A 20,984-nucleotide genomic window follows, 5' to 3' on the forward strand; every position below is an offset into this window, starting at 1 on the left:
AGTAACATCTCGGAAGTATGTGCGGCCTGCTATAAATAGAAGTTTAATAGCTATCAGATCAAAAACTTTCATATTTGATAAGCTAGTGCACGTTAGATAGGGCAACCCTCGATACCCTTCAGCTAAATATAAATAATACCATATCTTCAGTATTGCATTTGATCATAGGTCTTTTCCATTTGAGACGAAATTTTCGCACTCTGATCTATGTATTTACCGCACTTTGACAAATTATGCAAGAAATTTCTCAGCTAAGATTCCGTTGCAATAAGTTTCCCATTTTACTCGGTTGACAATATGATTGTCATAAAACTTCTCGATGTATGTGACCGTTTTCATTCAGCTCATTCATTGAATTGTTAACTTTGCCAGTACTAAAACGCAATGATAACCTCCAATCTGTCCATTGTTGTCTCCTTACATAATAGAAAACCATGTTCATGAAATGGGTTCTTTCAATGTTATACACAATACAGACTGGGATAAATAACCTGACACCTATTGTTAGACTGAAATCTGACGCAATTTGTGTAATTTTCGTACACGTCTACCTTGTATCAGTTCTGATGAAGATTTTTCATGTTGTTCAATCAACTGAATTAAATAGAAATTTATTTCAAGCATGTAAGTGGCTAAACTTTCCACGGGTACATTTATTGTTAGCATAACTCCCAACTAAAACTAATGTGATGCAGCATATGACAAGGTCGCAATTTTGAATTTCAGATAAACTTCGTGTGGTGGAGTATGTGTGAATTTCATATAATTTCCCTTATAATTTGAACCAAATTTGTAGATAGTGTTAACTGCCCAATATGCCACTCTTTAGGAACAAAGACGACATCTCGTTGTTTTAATGTAAACTTATTAAAAAAATCTGTCATACTGCGTCGCCGATGTCATCTACAGAAACGGTAAATACATGAATGACGTTACGGGTAACTTGATGGGATGTTCTTCTAACTCAGTTGGAACGAGGAATAATAAAAGAAATCTCATGAGTCATTTATTCTTTCCTGGTGCATAAATGTTGATGAATTTGGCTCCACGAGAAATCAACAATAGTATAACGTCACATTTGAGAGGACAACGACTTAAATTCAAGAAAATGAAGTACAGAATTGATTCATTTAGATTAAATATGAAATGATTTTCTAACTTCCAAATCCATAATATATATATATATATATATATATATATATTTCTATATTTCAAAATTTGGTTGATCAAACAATATAAAAGAAAACCAAAGTCGACTCTAGAGAGGAAAGTATTTCATCAGAGCCTACCTTTGTAATGTGTTTTACCAGGGCCGTGGATTTGGATGGTGATATCTAACCTTAGTCTATTTGAATCCTGATTTAGACCGTCACCTAATGGATCTATGACAAGAAGGCATTTCGCAATTGATAAATGTAAAATCTAACAGAATCTGAAGTAAGTTATCAGGCATACGTCAGTAACAATGCTAAATGTAAGTTACATTATTTGGATGGGTTTCTATACGATATTTTGAGATTCGTTTGCAAAGGATGCACATAGAGATGAGTTCTGAAAGTAATTAGGATTGTTGTTGGATATATTGTGGAGTGATGAGTAGTTGATAGAGTCAAAGTCTGGAAGATAGCCTGGGACATAGCCAAAACATAGCCAAACAATATGTATGGCTGTGGTAATGAAGACCTCAACTATAAACATGTTATGTGATATAGTTTACTTATATTTACTTGTCACGCTTAATCCAATATTCCTCAAAGTAATGTGATTCTTTTCCAGTTCACCAAGAATGCCCAGACCTTTGCGTTTCAGTGTACTTAAAATGAATGAAACACACCCTCTTCAACAAACAAAACAAGAGAAAGCAGCAGCGTGGTAATAATAAATCACATTATCACAGAAAAAGTCCAGTATGGGGTATGCACCTTCCCATCATGTGTCTGTATCCACCATTTCTCGGTATTTGCTCTTGTCGTGCTAGGCAACACTACGAGCAGTATCCCTGTCAGTCCTCATCTCTACGAGGTACTTTCTCGTACGCTGTGTGTATGTGGCATGCGGCCGACCAACGTAAGCCGTCGCCTAAGTCGGATTCACAAAGAAAAGAACACGATATGCTTGATCAAACTTGAACGATCGAGCAACATGATCAGACAATTTAAGCTGATGATTCAGAATCATACATAAGAACGAATATCCTACTTTCTGAGTTAAGTCATTGGTTCGATTCAAAATTGAACTAATGCTAAACCTATTAGCCTACGAATTGTCCTAGTATGAACGGAGTTTAAGCTGTTCCTAAGGGCCTTGACAGTATACAAGTCTCGCAACTATAGAGCAAGACAAGAAGGACTAGGCGCAAAAAGATCCGAAATTTTGTCCTCTTGCTCAGATATCAGCAGCGTCAAAACTGCACCAGCAATCTCAAATCACTTCAACCCTTCGGTTTCATGGTAAATGCTGCTATGGATCACACTGCGAAGTGAAGAGGTCAGCAACTTCGACATTATCATCCGCAAGAAAGACAGATATATGTGATGGATACATAACTGCCACTACTTCCAATACATTCTTAATCAATTTCAGGAAAATCAACTCTTACACAATTAGAAATCTCCATTACCATCAACTCCCACAAGAGTCAGATCCCTGGCTATTAAATCTCACCAAAAGCAAATGCCATCACAGTTAACAGAAGACTATGAACTATCACCACAACACCATCAAGTTCCACTGTTACTAACTAGTACCAACACAATCTATAATGTCAGTAACAGTAATACGGAAACGAAAACCACCTATTATGCTAAGTGGTCTTATCTAAGGATAGGATCGATTGAATACTATGTAGATTTCTTCCTAATAATAACTTTTAATTCTCCATCGTCATAAAAAAAGTTTATTTGGCGGATCAATTTTCTGTTTCAGGTTTCCTTTATCTTTTCTGTTATTTGTTTTATATTAGGCTAAAAAACATTGCCTTTATGATCTTCTCTCTGATTTAATATCTGAATAATTGTTTGTAATTGGTTCCTTCCATCTGTTGCTTTGAAGTGTTTGTCTTCTTTCTTAATCAATTTTATACACCACTAAATGTTACAAATTTGTATTTAAAACAAAACATCATTTCAATCTTTTTATTTATTTATTGTTTTTTTGTTTCCTAAGGTAAAATCATAATCATATAAACTCTTCCCCTATCACTGTGTTGACCAGTATCTTTAATACTAAGAAAACCACAATCACAGCACCATAGTCATAGCAGCGCCAGCCACAGAGGACAAAATTTACATGGTCTTTTGGCATGCTGGAAATAACAGCCAATCCCTGCAAATAGCATTTTACGATTTAGTAAAAGAATGCTGACTATGGGTAATGTAACACTAGATATTCCGCGAAAGAAACAAAATAGCCTTGGTTGATTCATTTGTAATCTGGGTCTCCCTGAGTTAAACATCAAAAACAATGACAGCACATTCATACACGATCAATCAAAATATTTTTCATGTAGTTTTGAGAAATCGAATTTAGTAAAGGAATCTTCTTGAACAACCAAGCTCATTTAATTTATAAATCTGCCTAAAATAAAAAAAAAATGGAACATCGACATCATGTGCTCAGGATATCTCTGTTCCCGACTAAAAACTTTTTCATGTTCTTTACACCAACACGGTTCCCAAAAAATGAACGATCTCGACTTTCACCATTTACATACATAAGACTGATTGCGACTACTTTTGGACAAGAAAAAAAAATTATTGTAGTAATTCTTGGGGATGGGAAATTAAAGTTGTACAGTTGGGCATTTTACGAATTAGCTTTTCTGTTTAAGTGAATATGACAACAGAATCCGATTAACCTCAAGTTTCTACTACACGTATTTTGAAATCAAATCAATATTGGTGGGAAAGAGAAGCGTATCGTGACCAGGTAATGCGAAATAAAAACAATCTTTTAAAAAATCATTTTCTTGGTTTTACTATTTTCAGACTTATGGAAATTACTTGAAATCCATACTTTATTATTCGTATCAGCGAATGAGTCACTCTGTAGTCTTGGAAGCAAGAAGATACACTTTCTTGGGATACACTTTCTAGATACACTTTTCTTTGGAAAAGGGCCGCATTATATATTATAGTTTTACATTCCTCCAGTTTGAATAATAGACACCTCAGTCACAGTTGTTAACGGTCTTATGCGTTTTTCGGCAGTATGACTGACCTGGGACTAGCAAAGAAAAGGATCAGCAGTATAAAGTGAAATATAGCACTTCGCATTATAATGCTCTATTATTTAAGATTATACAACTATCATAACATAGAGAATTTTAACGTATGCATATTTTGTAGATAACTTAATAATCACTGAGTAGACATCAGTGTATATTTTTGGCAAATATCCGAAATACATTCAAGTGAAGAAATTGGAAATGAGCAGAGTCTAGCAAACATGATGCCATAAAGCTTCTGAAATACATTATAAGCATAGACACATACATTTGTGTGCTTGTGCGTGATATATATATAGAGAGAGAGGTACGTATATATATACATACACATATACATACACACATCTATATACATCTATCTATCCATCTCTTCTATTCTATCTATCTATCTATCATATATATATATATATAATCATGACATTTGATACCTTTATAGATGGATTAGAATTTCGTTTTGAGCAAAGGTTAAATATTTGGCCTGTTAGAAGAACCAGGTAGTTACTGTTACTGCTCAGGTCATCTCTAATCGTGATGTATTATAAATGTCATTTCAATCGTAAGCAACCCATTCTATTATATTGTTTTTGTATTCAGATGTAGTTTATATCAAGAGGTTCATTTTTATGTGCCCTTTCTTTTCATTTTAATGGTGCAATGATTCATTGGATACTATTTATAGTAGGTTGTTCGAATGTTTAAGACACCCTTGTTCTTATCAGTACTAAGCATTTTCGACGCATATTTAAAACGATTTTATTTATGTATTCCGTTAATAATCTTATGAGTAGTTGAATATTCAAAATACTTATTTGCCTGACGTATTGCATTGGTAACTGGTTTAATACAAAGAATGAAATATGCGAGTTTGTCAAAGATTTTCACGCAGAAACATCTCTAAATTCAGATATAGTGAGAGATTTTATTCAATGAATAATAAAATAATATTATTCCTACTCTCTGTGATAACATATTACAAACCAGTAATATATTTTTGACAGAATAATGGAAGACCAATCATCAAATCAGGCCCTATACTCTCTTATTATTTATCAGGAAATGGTACTGCGGCGTTATAACATTTACTGAATAACTCATGCTAGAGATAACAGATAAAACTATCTTAAGCTATTTTATTTGTTTAACCAAACATTTATACGTTAAAATGCCAAAGAGATTAACTTGGATTTTAGTTCTCTCCGTTTCTTTATATTAATTAAGTACGTATAATGTATTGCTTCTATTAATTTACTGTCCGTACAGACGCCAGAAAAAAGGTTTTTATTTAAAGGAAACCACTCAATATAGTTGCTGTGACAATGAAAGCATCGGCAGCAATGTTTTATATCACACTGCAGAAAAATCATTAAAAAAACAATTGAACAAACAAATAACTTAATAAAGCAAAATGTAATTTCTTCTACTAATACTTCAATTTTTATTTGGCTGTATGCTGCAAAAGATTTAACATTATGATGAATGCGACTTGACTTTCATCTTAAATCGTACTTTATGAAAATCAATAATTAAACTAAAGGAAGTATTATTTAAATTCGACAGGATATAATTTTCATTAATAAATTAATTGAATCCCCTAAAGAGTAACGCCATGAGATCTTTAACGTCGCTTTCTGTTAACGTTTTCCAACCAATCGTTGTAAGAATCGCCATTACCATGCAAAATCTAGGTTATATTGATAATGATGTTTGTCTTCCTTAGCATTATCATCAGAATCACCACCACCACCACCACCACCACCACAACCATCATCATCATCATCATCATCATCATCATCATCATCATCATCATCATCATCATCATCATCATCATCTTTGTTTCCTTTTGTAGTTGTTTTTATTATTATAATTTCATATATGCAGAACAGATTAGACTGTTAGACAAGAAAAAGATTTCCTAATTTCGGACTACAAGTAAGCTTTGATGCCAATAATTCTCCTAAGTATCCTAATGTCCCTAATAACACTGTTTTCTGGAGCTATTATTATTATTGTTGATCCTTTTCTTTTTTCTTTTTTTTTTTTTTTGCTTTTCCTCGGGTTCGATCTCTATCCTGGTAGGATTTGTATAGATAGTGGGTTACTACTAGTAATCATAGGTATCCACAAGTTTTCAGTAGCATTTCAAGTACGTAGTGCGCTCCTGATAATCTTTGCTGTCCCTAAGAGACAAGCATTTTGTAGGAGCTCTACTGAGGATTCTATTCCGTTCTCCTACAGCCATATCTATTTTTACTTACTGTTCCCAAACAACCATTTGTTATAGGCACGACTTTGGCAGTTTTCATATTCCAGGTTCTTCCTATTTCAAATGTTAATGGATAGTTTTTCTTTCGCCTTTTGTTTTTCCTCTGCTTTCTTTCCAATCATGGAATCAAACGGACATGATGGGTCGATTAGTAAGCAACTTCGCTTTTCCTCCTCTATAATTATTATGTCCGGTCTATTATTTTCTGACTTCTCGTCCGTTTGAATAGAAAAGTCCCACAGAATCTTACATTTTTCCAGCTCCAGTACTTTTACGACCCGATGATTGTACCATGTATTTCCAGCTTCAAGTCCCCATTTCTGGCAAAGTTTCTTGTGTAAAACATTTACAACCTGGTCGTACCTCAATTTCTTGTACTCTTCCTGTTGCACCTTGAGGCATTCCGTCACAATGTTCTACATTTTTCTGACACTTTCTCTCCATATATATATTTTTCTCAAGTTGTTTGTTCTTATCGCTTGATCTTAGGTTGCTATGATATGACTTTCTGATTCTTTTTTAATTGCCCCTTTTTAACCAAGATCTGATTTTCATTCCATATACTTCTTCAGTAGCTCTCCAGAATTAACCATGCAGTGGTTTCTCTTCATCTCTCTGAGTGCTCCTTGTGAATTTTATACTTGTCTTTTTCCCCTATTACGCGCTTCATCACATCTTTTCCTCAGTCATAACGTATCTATTTTATGTTGTTGAAAGAACACCGGAGAAAACTTCTACGTATCAGTTTCAGTTCTTCTTTTTCGCAAATAAAAAGTAAACAAAGAAAATAACAGGGAAAAAGGGAAAGAAAATTCACAGCGACAATACTCTTCTCAATGCGTGTGACGTACCAGTTAAGACAATCTTTTGCACTTTCTGTACGGATGGTAAGTCAGTGATTATTCTTAAATAATTTACAGTTCCTTTTTTGATCATTCCAAGTACTCCTACAATCACTGCTGTTGTAACAGTCTCTTGATTTTGATGAGCAATTCTTTATATTTTTTTAGCTTACCAAACTCTTTTCCCGAGATATGATCACAGGGTATGCTCATGTCAATCAATATACAGACTTTATTGTTTTGGTCTTTCACAACGATATATGGTTTTTGCTTTGATGTTCCGGCTTGTACAAACTGGAAAGTCTCAATGGACAGTTACATTTTCTCCCACTGTTACAGCCCCAGCGTAACTCGATGTAACCGACAATGCCCCTTCCCGGAACTAATAACCTTGAAACCATGATTATTATTGTTCTTGTTTATTATTATTATTATCGTTATCCTTATCCTTATTGTTATTGTTGTTGCTGTTCTTATTGCTAAATGATCATATCCCATTATCTCGGATATCTTAAAACATAGTAAAATTTAAATTCTTAAATTAAAAGTGAAATATTGAAATGATTTAATTTTATTTAAAAACTAAATATATTCAAACGCTTGTGTAATATATTGACTGTTTTAGCTTTGTAGTGTTTGCCGTTACACTTCTTTACACGCATGTTATATCTGCTAATACCTTGTCTATCTAATGCCAGTCATTTCCTATTCGTACTTATGCGTTTTAAAGTTGGAAGCGTGTTTTACACGCATGGGTTTCCCGTGCTGTTCCTGAGCCAGTGTCCACAGTAAACCACAACATATAAGCATTTTGAAGACAGTTTATATATCATTTATAAATTAAAGTATTCTCGTACATTACTGATGAGTAGCATATATCTAGGAAGAAGTAAGCGAGAAATACATTTAATTCATACTCACCTTCCACTCACACAGTTTGCATTTTAGAAGAATACGGACACTTGTATTTTGCTTATATTTACTAAATTTTATATTTGATTTTTTTCTGCTGTTTTGACGATGCTGAATATTCCTCATTTAGATGGATTTCATTTTCTAGTGTTTAATAATAAATTATGGCTTAGATAATCATTTAATGTCAAATTCAAATGACAAGATAAATTATTCCTTGAGAAATTTCCAGTTGCAAAATATAGTTATTATGGATATGAATTTGAAATATTTTTTGTCGATGATATTGTTTGCTTAATCTGTTAACTTTGAATAAATATTCGTTAAATATTCGTGGATTCACTGGAATCATTTCAGCGATACTCGGTTCAGCGACGTTTACGTAGTATCAAACTACCGTGTCCGGGGTGCTAAATTCTGATACATATTACATGATACCTATGCTCACATTACACTCCAAATGATCAGTCAACAATAATATTTCCAAGGCGGCGATCAGGCAGAAACGTTAGCACGCCGAGCGAAATGCTTAGCGGTATTTCGTCTGCCGCTACGTTCTGAGTTTAAATTCCGCCGAGGTCGACTTTGCCTTTCATCCTTTCGCGGTGGATTAAATTAGTACCAGTTACGCACTGGGGTCGATAAAATCGACTTAATCTGTTTGTCTGTCCTTGTTTGTCCCCTCTGTTTGTAGCCCCTTGTGGGCAGTAAAGAAATAAGAAACGTTAGCTCGCCGGGCGAAATGCTTAGCTATATTTCGTCTGTCTTTACGTTCTGAGTTCAAATTCCGCCTAGGTCGACTTTGCCTTTCATCTTTTCGGGTTCGATAAATTAAGTACCAGTTGCGTACTGAGGTCGATCTAATTGACTGGCCCCCTCCCCCAAAATTTTGGACCTTGTGCCTAGAGTAGAAAAGAATAATAATATTTCTGTGTAGGTTCTGAACATGTAGCGATTACTGAAAATTTTTTTAATAGACCGATCAGTGTATCTGCTTTCATACAGACGATGAGTAAGGCACAGAACTGTCGAGTTTTCACTACTTAACAATTAATGAGAACGAAATTTCCTATCAACTCTCTCTGAAATGTTGCTGTTGCAAATAATCTTCACTTTATTCTACAAGGTTCTAAACTAACAATAGAATAGTTGATTGTCGTTTATCTTATCAGAGAGAATTTATACATGTGATACAATAAGGGAATTGCGATAATCAAATAATTAATTGAACTTTGGTCATCTACATATAGTGGGAACCTTGGGAACGAAAGACGGTCCAACAAGTCAAAAAGAATACCTTTCTCTTTTAGGGCACTGTTGTAAGGTTTCGTAATACCGGGTAATAAAGCAGCTACAAATTAATAGTTGTACACTTACTGAAATTTATCATTTAGTTAATTTATATAATCTGCAGTACTGGAGACGTAACGATGAAACTTTGTATTGATAAAAGCGAGAGCGGGAGTCTAGCTTTGATGGTTTGCATGGAAATACGACGAAGTTGAGATGGATATTCTAAACATTTTCATCCCTAGACATAGGTGGATTTGTACGGCTTTCACTGACTTTACACTCCAGTTCTATATTTAAGAGATGAGGAATTATGAACATTACTTACATTATTTACATTTGCCATATATTTGTCCTCTTCTTGTTTCTTTTTAACACAACATTTCGGCTGATGTACCCTCCAGCCTTCATTAGGTGTCTTGGGGAAATTTCGAACCTTGGTTCTCATTCCTAAGGTATTTTTAGATGTTGTTGTTATTATTATTATTATTATTATTATTATTATTCAGATCACTGGCTGCAATCGAACTCAGAGTCTTGGGGTTAGTAGCCTGCGCTCTTAACCATTACGCAATATGCCTATGCGCAGGTTCGAAATTTCCACAAGACACCTACAGAATGCTGGAGAGCATATCAGCTGAAACGTAAATGTAAATGTAAATAATCGACACTCCAGCCACAATATGTATTGAAATTTATTTCATTCTCTTGTATGGAGTTTCTCATTTCATATATAAACACCGTAGATTTTGAAATTCAAAATATTTATTAGAAAACTGACTTACCATACCGAATATCAAACTAAAAGCCAATTACGATTTTAAATACGAAACTGAAAATATAAACCTCTAGCGAAGAGAAAATGAAATTATTTCTACAGAAAAGTAGAATATTATACATGGATAATATAATAAAGATTCATATACAGAACAGTTTGCATATTTAACTTTATAGCAAACAGTATATTAAATGCAAGCAGCTGTATTTTTCTTCGGAGGTTACGACTATACACTATAAAAATGTGTTCACATTTATTTGGGTAAATAATAACTAGAAGAGTTACATTAGAGGTTTGTACTTTTATAGGAAGACAACAACTTCTTCGGAAGCACATAGGTGACACCGCTAAAAAAAAGAGAAGAGTTCCAATTAATCCCTTTCATTATAAGAACCAATTAACGCGCACGGTATATAAAAAGGGTTTTAGATGCTATTTATACAGAATCTATTGCGCAAATCCATAGCGTTTGGTGGAAAACTTGATCATGCAGCAACATGACGAGGAACTAGAATGAAAATACATTGCGGATTTCCAGAATGTCACATCATAGTTGCAGCTTTCATCAGAAATAAACAGTGAATAAAGATATACAATGCAAGAATCAAACCTTTCTCTACACTTTATCTATATTTGATACAAAGAGTGGTTTTAAACACATGTTTTATTGAGGGAATCTGATATTTCATTATCTGATTAATAATACACATTTTCAAAATATTTCTGAAACTTGGTTTATTATTAGATCTCAATAATTTATATAAGTTCATATCAGTTTGTTTCTTCTCAATGGGTTTCAATGTGTTCGTAGACTAATGTGTATTTGTATTTACTTTCCACTTCGAAACAGTTTCGACTTACGTTCATATTAGTTCTTCTATGGATACAGATATTAACTGATGTATCATCTTACGATAATGAATATTTTTATTTAGATACTCTTTCCAACGTTATTCGTTTCGGCTCTCTTATAAATATATTTCTTTAATATATCTACATGGAAAGGAAATTATTATTGAAAAAAAGATAACAGTAGGTTGCTGTGGCCCATCTTTTATACCAAGATAAGACAATGTGCATGATAATATTTCCGATCAGTTAAGATGAGTCACTGCTTGGTACTGCATGAGAGCATTTATTATTATTATTATTATTATTATTAGTAGTAGTAGTAGTAGTAGTAGTAGTAGTATTGGTGTTGTTGTTAAGGCGGCGAGCTGGCAGAATCATTTGCACCCCGGGCAAAATGCTTAGCGGCATTTTATCCTTTCTTACGTTCTGAGTTCAAATTTCGCTGAGGTCGACGGTCGATTATGGCTTTCGTCCTTACGGGGTCGATAAAATAAGCACCGGTGAAATACTGGAGTCGATGTAATTGACTTAATCCTTCCCCCCAAAATGCAGACGTTGTGGCACAATTTGCAACCGTTATTGTTGTTGTTGTTGTTACTTTGACTTAGGTTCGTTCTTCTTCCTGGTCTATTTTAAGTTTGTAGCAGATTACTATCTGTAACCTTAGGGATCCACAAGCTTTCAATAGATTCTAAGGTGCTTAAGTCCGCCCTGAAAATCTTCCCAGTCTTAAGCATTTGGAAGGCTATTGAGAGATTGTGTATAACCGCTACCCACATAAGTTGTTGCTGTTGTTGCTGTTGTGGTTGTTATTATTGTTATTATTATTTTCATTAGCATTTTCCTTTATCTTTCTATTTTATTTTCTTCCTGACACCTGGGGCAGAGAAACGTATAGTGTACATTGGTAGGCCATTAAAACAAGCACATCAGATTGTTCATTTACAGAGTCATGTGATAGAGAAAAGGGGGAAGACAGAGAAAAAAGGGGAAAATAAAAAAATAGAAAAGTAAACAAATAAAATAAATGGGGGTAAAAGGAAAGAAAGTGCACATTGACAATACTCTTCTCAATACGTGTGATGTACCAGTTAAGACAATCATTGGCACTTCCTGTATGGATGGCAGGCCAGGGATTATTCTTAAATAATCATCAGTTTCTTTTTGATCATTTCAAGTGCCCCTACAATCACTGGTATTGTTACAGTCTTGAGATTCTACATTTTTTCGATTTCGATTAGTAGATCTTTTTTATTTTCTCAGTTTATTAAATTCTTTTGCTGATATATTATGGTCAAAGGATATGTGCGTGTCAATCAAGAAACAGACTTTATTGCTTTTGTCTTACGCAACAATATCTGGTTTAATTGCCTTGATGCTCCCATCTCCACATACTTGAAAGTCCCAAAGAATAATTACATTTTCTCCATCAGTTACAGCCTCAAAGTGGTGCTTGTACTATTTGTCAGCAGTTTTAATTTTATAATTCCGACACGTTATCCAGTATAGATACTGACCAACTCTGTTATGTCTTGATTTGTACTCTAGGTGCTAAAACCTACCATTCAGAGATTAGGTGGTTGACTATTTCTATTCCATCGTTGTACTATCGGCGATTTGGGACTACACCATTTTTCAACACATTAGCTTGATAGTTCCGGGTTAATAATCTTGGGCAGCCAAAATAAAGCCTACACTCTCTACCTTTAGCCATGCGCTCCGTAACCACTGATGTGTGTGCTTCTGGTCTACGTCAGCTTGTTTGCTACGGGCCACAAATTTGCCATACAGAGGCTTTTGTTCCCACCTATCAGCCTGCTCAAGCGCATTTTTATTTGTTATTGAGTTCACCTTCTTTGCAATTACAGTTACTGCACTTTCCTCATGCTGTTCCACCTGAGGATTATGCATAAACTCATTTGAAATTTTTTTGCTCTCCTTCATAAAGAAGCTTCTTACGTACGTCTTTTATGGTCTTCAACGAGCTTTAGCATCCAATCGTTAGAAGTTTCAAGATATTTTGCCAGTCAAATTGTTGTGGTTTTGTACGAGATTTCAAACTGGATCAAGATTCGACATCTTTGAGCGTTGGGTAGGTAAAGACGATCTGCGTCTGCTTTTGGGAGGTGCATCTTATTGCAAGTTAGCAGTTTATGGATTTTCCCGTCAATCTTCCTTATTTAGTTCATATTCCAGTTTAACGCATTGAAACTGTAAATAACAAAATCAACTGATAAGGAATGTATAGCTATTACATTGTTACGGGCATTTAACCCGGATTCTTGGACTACTCGAACTCTTCTGTAACACTGCTTCCTGATCTTTTTGATACTTGCATGTTGAATGTTAGAGCCCTCATTTATTCCGAGGTATTTATCAGTTTGTTCGTTTTATGTTCCGAGTTCTTTTATGATTGTGTCAACATCCAACAGCACTGAACATGAGGTATTCAGTTTCACTTAGTAGAAAATGGCCTTGGCACATTTACCAAGACCAAATTCCATCCCAGCGTCATCACTGAATGCTTCCATAGTATGTAGTAGTCCTTCAAGCTAATTATCAGCCAAGTTTATACTTGTTGCAAAGTGTCCAATGGACAAGCCTGGCTATATTGTTGTGACGTCTCTTATATTCCTTCTGGGCTAGTGGCGTACATTGGGTGGTAATATGTCATACGGTTGCACCGTTTTGTCCACAGATTTTGCGTTTATCACTTTCTGATATGCTGTCTATTCTGTATTATTATTATTATTATTATTATTATTATTATTATTATTATTATTATTATTATTATTATTACAATTATTATTATTAATATTATTAATATTATTATTATTATGATTATTATTATTAATATTATTATTATTATTATTATTATTATTATTATTATTATTATTATTATTATTATTATTATTATTATTATTATTATTATTATTATTATTATTATTGTTATTATTATTATTATTATTAATATTATTATTATTATTTTTTACATACTGATTTAGTTTGCAAGAATGTTATCGTGTCTCCTTCAGTCTAGATAGCAGTTTGTGTGTTGGCTCAAGTACACCAATGACTACAAATCTCCAAATCTTTGGCTACGTCCTGATATTGAGGACTAGAAAAAGAAACATCTATTTTAGATGAATGACTTAAAAATTTATGGCAACCGCTTTGAAATAATGGACTTGAAGGCCTTGTACGTTCTGTGGAAGCATTCAATGGTGACATCGGGATGGAGTGTAGTCTTGATAACTTTGTCAAGAGTACTTCCAAGAAAGGGAAATTGATGAAGTCAAATTGAATCTAGTTAGATGTTGAAACATTTATAAAACAATTGAGCAGGAGCAAAATTATAAATACTTATAAATATAAATTGATGCTGTGGAATTCAGCATGCATGCATCAGATAGAAGAGTACGAGCACTTCTGAAATCTTAGCTCAATGCACCCAACAAGGTGATAACAATGAATATTTTCACAGATCCAGTTGTTACTTATACCTTCCAAATTTTTAACTGGTATAAACAGTAAAAGGAAAAAAATTGATAGAATATTTGGCATAAGATTAAAGATGCACCGTCCAAATGCAGGTGTGGGTTGTCTTCACTTTCTCAGAGCTCAGGGAGGTTGACGTTTGCTCCAATTTGATATTTCTTATAAAACCACTACAAATGAACGGCTCAAACGCCCTCACACTTCTAGCGACTGGGTGTTAAAATACGTTAAAAATTATGAGAGGCGTAAGAAGCTTCATTCTATCTTGAAGTAAAGCAAAAACTTGCTATTGATTTCACGAGTGATGCCCTTGCTGGATAGCTGCGAGTAAATATAACACATGTTCTTGCAAAGAAAGCAACATTAATGGCAAAGAAAAATACGCTTGAACAATTGGCTGCTAGGTAAGAACAGAAACCTCTGCTTAGCAAATATGTAGCTTGTAGCACAGCAGATGATGTTGACCAGAGGCACAGCCACTGCTGGCTGCGAAACTTAAGGTTAAAAGCAGTACGTGAAGCTTCATGGAAGTTGCTCAAGATAAAAGTGTATTAGCCAGATACCACAAAGCATATATAATGAAAAGATCCAAAGTGCCGATTCTGCAATGATGAGACAAAAACTGTGGCCCACTTAATGTTTGGATGTGAAATTTTAGTACAAGGTAGAGTATAAACGAAAACATAAAGAAGTAGACCATTAAATGCACTGGTTGATATGTCAGTATTATTAAATCAAAACTATTGAAAAGTAGTGTGTGTCTACCCGAGGCTGTAACTGAGAAAGAAAATGTAACGATGTTTTGAGATTTTTCTGTACAAAGTGAGAGACCCATTAAAGTTAATAAGAAGTATATTGTGGTAAAAGACCAAAAGAAATCAAATCTGCTTATTGATTGGATGAGTATCCCTTGTGATCATAATATTGCAATAAAATAATATTAACAAGCTCAGAAATTATGAAGATTTGCTCTTTGAAGTCGAAAAAGTCTGGCATCTCAAGGTGGTTACTGAATACGACATAGCATTAATTCTCGATTTATCACAAGTAACCTCCCGCAAACCAAAGCAGTCACAAAAAATTTTAGGAAGTTGGAAAGTAGTGATGAGAGAATTTCAAGATATTAATTGTTTCATAGACAAATTAGGATGTTTAGCACAAAGTAAAATACTTTTATGATCCCTGGCTCCCAGCTACTAACACGCTTCAGCCGAACTTCTGCCTCATTAGTACATTTCCTGTTGATATTCTAATCCAGTTTTCGCCATCGGCCAAATAAAAGTATATTCTCGTAAAACATTTACTTTCAGTACCTCATTTGTTTAATATCATTCTTATTTGTTATTTACCACATGCATTTGCCCGACGATGTTATACTTACTAATGATCAGAATATACCACAAAAAAAAAACTGTTTTATTAATATTGTTAAATTTCTTCTGTTCATTTAGGGCCGAGCTATTGGGGTCTTTTAAACCTGGAATGGAGTTTATGTAACAAAGGAAGAAATCAGTCACCAATTAATATTGATCCTGGTACGTTGCTCTATGATCCACAACTAGAAAATTTGAAGATTGACGGCAACATGGTAAGTGCAACATACCTTTCTATAATGACGAAGTGAAAGATTGTAATATAATCCAATTTCCAGCAAATCAATTACAAGGCGCCATGGACTGGAATCTTAGCAAAATTATGTGATTTAATCTCGTCAGAAATAAATATATGGATTTTTATATTGGTATTGAAATGCTTTGTTAATTTCTTGTTCAAAAGACGTTCGGCTTCTAATCGAATGAATACGATGCAATAAATAATCATTTCAACTATATGCAAATGTCAAAAGTAGAAGAAATCGTAGTGAGGCGGGAAACAGAATAACTACGAAACAATTTTATAATCTCCAATTTACTCTTTAGTAATTCTCTTTATTTTCATTATAAACCGACAAATTAACAAAGGAAATAAGTGCAACGCCCACAATGAACAGCGCATTAATGACCTATATAGTCCAAGTGTTCTTTTTTCTTTTAACGATTGTTATTTGCTGTTACGGAACATGATGTTGCACTAATTTCCTTTTCATAAGGTTAAGCGCGTATATGAGCATATATTTAATCGCGGATAAGAAACTTTTATTCCAAGATTTTCTGATAACGATATTAATTGAGGAGTAGTCAGTTAGACGTTAATAAAGTGATCTGCAATTCCATGCATTTCTTCTTCGCTAGGAATTCTTCTGCGTCAAACAAAATTATCCACCACCACGTCACTTTACAGATCAATGCAAAAGTTTCAAGTGGAGTTGTTGACAAGCATATTTCGTCTTGCGTGATGAACGGTACCATATGTGTATCTTCGAGTTGCTTCTAACTGGCATTTATCATAGAAGTGTACAATTCATGTTGTGTCGAAGGTTATCTACTCCATCATTTGTGACACTCTTCCAGAGTATTCTACATTGTACATATTTATGCCACAATTTTTCATATTTCATTCCAGTAATTTTTCAGCGCTATATTTAAGAGATGAGGAATTATGTACATTATTTACATTATTTACATGTGAGGTATATTTGTCCTCATCTTGTTTGTTGTTAACACAACGTTTCGACTGATATACCCTCCAGGCTTCATCAGGTGTCTTGGGAAAATTTCGAACCTGGTTCTCATTCCTAAGGTATTTTTCAATGGTGTTGTTGTTGTTGTTATTATTATTATTATTATTATCATTATTATTATTATTATTATTATTATTATTATTGGAATCGAACTCGGAATCTTGGGGTTAGTAGCCCGGGCTCTTAACCACTACGCCATATGCCCGTGGGCATAGTGGTTAAGATAGCAGCCTACTAACCTCAAGATTCCCAGTTCGATTCCTGGCTGTGACCTGAATAATAATAATAATAATAATAATAATAATAATAATAATATTAATAATAATAATAATAATAATAATATTAATAATAATAATAATAATAATAATATTAATAATAATAATAATAATAATAATAATAATAATAATAATAATAATAATAATAATGATAATAATAATAATAATAATAATAATAATAATAATAATAATAATAATAATAATAACAACAACATCGAAAAAATACCTTAGGAATGAGAACTCAGGCTCGAAATTTCCCGAAGACACCTGATGAGGGCTGGAGTGTATATCAGCCGAAACGTTGTGAATAGCAACAAAGAAGATGAGAACAAATATCCAACAAATGCAAATAATGTAAATGATGTAATTATTCGTTTAGCATCCATATTAACGTCACGTTGTTACATTGGTGCTTTCTTTTATTCGGGTGTGAGTAATATAGTATGGCTTGCCATCGTCCACAACTGACATACGATAGCCAGTCCAACGAAGTAGATGTTACTTAATCATGATTCCAGTGCAGGATATATAGCCACCCCGTATACAGATGGGAGAACTGGCAGGTGTTGGACAGATGGAAGTGTTAGAATTCTTAGAAATATTTATTGATCAACTAATGAAAATTTATTATAAATCTAGTATAAATTATAATTAGTTCAATCACAACCACTTTATTGTGTTTCATTGAACATAAGCTGGCTCCCACAGTCGCTTGACAGTAATTGTTTGACGGGTGAGTGATGGTTAATGAGTATATGATAAATATAAAGAACATTTATTGGCACAAGTTTTCTGTGAGGCTAGAGAGTTTGTTTTCCAACTACATGGTGTCGGCTTCTGTCCCACTGCGTGTTACCTTGGGCAAATGATAACCCCGCACCGACGAAATTCCTTGTGAATGGATTTAGTAGACGGAAACTGAAAGAAGCGCGTTTTATATGTATATATATATATATATATATATATATATATATATATATATATATATATACATATATGTTTGTTTGTGTGTGTATTTGTAGTGTGTGTGTGCGTGTCTGTGTGTGTGTGTGTGTTTGTGTGTGTATGGATTTGTACATATGTTTGTTGCCCTCCACCGCTTGCAATCGATGTTGTCTTGTGTACGCTGGCGAAACGTAAACCCTCGTCCCATGAGACGCATAGAATAAGAATCACACTTCAAAACAATAAGTACTGGGATCGATTTTATTCTACTAAACCCTTCAAAGTGGTACTCCAGCATTGCAGCATTCCGATGACTGAAACAAGCAAAAATATTTTAAAAAAAGAATTTTTTAATGAATTGCTAAAAGAAAAAGGTTAATTTTAACGACAGAAACAAGCCAAATTCGAACCGGTTACATAGACCCTCTTCGTCAACGATTAAATTCACTCTCAGGTCATCGTTAAAATCTTGTACTAAGCATCTATTGTCCAGCTGAAGGAGGCTAGTAAACTTCTAGTAGCATTTCATGTGCCAAAGGATTCATCTCGATCTGTGCTTGATTTATGATTGAACAATAGCCGTGTTCTTCCCGAGGGTCATAAATTTAAATCGTGTAACAATGATGTATTCCATAATGGTCATCTTTAGTGTTGCCTTCAAACATGCTTTCATCTAAATTTATCACTTGTATCATTGTTCCAATATGAAACTCATAAAACTTACGTAAATTTCGCAATACGAATACAACATATCCTTTTTACATGCTAATATAGGTGTGTTTCGTACACGAAATTTAGATTTTTGCATCAGCGTTGGATACTTCTTCAGATCTAGTCATTACAATGATCAATTCTTTTGTTTGTTCAGTACAATTGCAACACCATTTACATTCTCTATTTAGCAATTGATGAATTGCTCTTTCCTATCAAGAAACGAATAGAAGAAAATCAACCCAGTCACGTTATTTTGGATTTTGTACGTGTGAGTTCAAAGAATGTGCTACACCCGTGTGCACAGCAGCTGCTTGACCAGGTTTGAGATGTTATGATTTAAAAGAAATAAAATCTCAGAAACATTTTAGTCATACCATTTAATTATAAACCTGTTAACAGTTTTATGTACTCATCCTGCATCGGTGTATCTTACCTGCAATTGATCAATCCAAAGGATTTGTTTCGGCTTATAATCCGCAAAGGAATGTTATTTCATTTGTGTGATTGTTTACAAGTGAGATGTTAGAGGTGGCTTCGCGTTCCGTAACAGTACCAATATGAGGTAATGCTTCAATGTTGGGATGGTGATGTTATTAAGATCTGACATATTTCAATCGAAGGACAATTCATTCATTGCAAAAGTCATTGAAAGTGGATGTTCTAATCGCTGAAATATGAACCGTATTTCAAAGTATCATTGAAGATCAAGCGTGACAAAGAAACATTTTTCTTTAGCTATATCATATGGTACCTTTATTGTCTGCAATATGTTATACTTGTGTTTATACACCTAGAGCCTATTTGCTGGAGGAACATAATAGATAATATCCGATCTTCTGAGGAAATTGGAAATCATACGATCTCATTCATTGTGCAACAACAAACATTACGACGTAAGCTGCTCAATGCTGTGGACCAGCCAGCAAGAACCTTCAAGAAAATGTAAGTCAAATACACCTTGATATATAAGATTAGTACCACTTGAACATTGGAGTCAATCCCATCGACTTAAATCCTCCTCAAAATTGCTACCCTAGTGCCAAAATTTGAAAACAAGTGGGATAACATTATTTCATATTGCTCGAAAAAGACTGAGCAGTTTCCTAACAATACTTCAAGCTGGTTACATTTAATTCTATTATTATTTACATTTCCCAAACGGTTCGACAATATCTACTGATAATATATGAATTAATAAGGAAACTACCTTTATTTGTTTACTTATGGATGAGAGAAAACAACTGTTTACAGACAACAGGTATTAGAATTTAAACAGAGAGAAAATACAGTATGCGGTGTGAATAATGTCGGTATAATGTAATCATAAGGAAGACTAAAGTGCTTGATCCAATCAGTCCCTAATTTGAATATTGCGAGAAATTCGTGGTGTAAATTCAAAATATGTTGTATTTTTCGGCCTGGTAATAAAAATGTCATTATTTTCACTGACGTAAACGTACATGTATAGTTGGTTAACATGGTACTAATTTATAGATAGAGCAATGAATTGGATAATTATATGTTTGTATGTGTGTTGTGTGTTACTCTTATTATTTCTCTTTTAATACACATTCTAATAGGAATATTGTACTATACCTACTAATAACTAATTATTTTGTATGTGCGTACATGCGTCTATGTATGTGTATGTGTGTGTGTGTGTGTGTGTGTGTGTGTGTGTGTGTGTGTGTGTGTGCATGTGAGTGTGCATGTGACTGTGCATGTGAGTGTGTATATGCATATTTATATATACATACATTATCCCTCTAA

At 33.9% G+C, this 20,984-nt stretch overlaps 1 protein-coding gene across 1 annotated transcript in view; it reads left to right on the top strand.

Annotated features, from left to right (window-relative positions):
- LOC106876909 (carbonic anhydrase-related protein 10) overlaps window positions 1-20,984 on the top strand; it is a 1,209,344-nt gene that overhangs the window by 611,156 nt on the left and 577,204 nt on the right. Inside the window, exon 3 of the mRNA XM_052965551.2 lies at window positions 16,112-16,248. Coding sequence (XP_052821511.1) covers window positions 16,112-16,248 — 137 coding nt within the window. The remainder of the gene's footprint in view (window positions 1-16,111; window positions 16,249-20,984) is intronic.

Source organism: Octopus bimaculoides, chromosome 2, assembly GCF_046866305.1.
Source record: "Octopus bimaculoides isolate indiv1 chromosome 2, ASM4686630v1, whole genome shotgun sequence".
Lineage (NCBI taxonomy): Eukaryota > Metazoa > Mollusca > Cephalopoda > Octopoda > Octopodidae > Octopus > Octopus bimaculoides.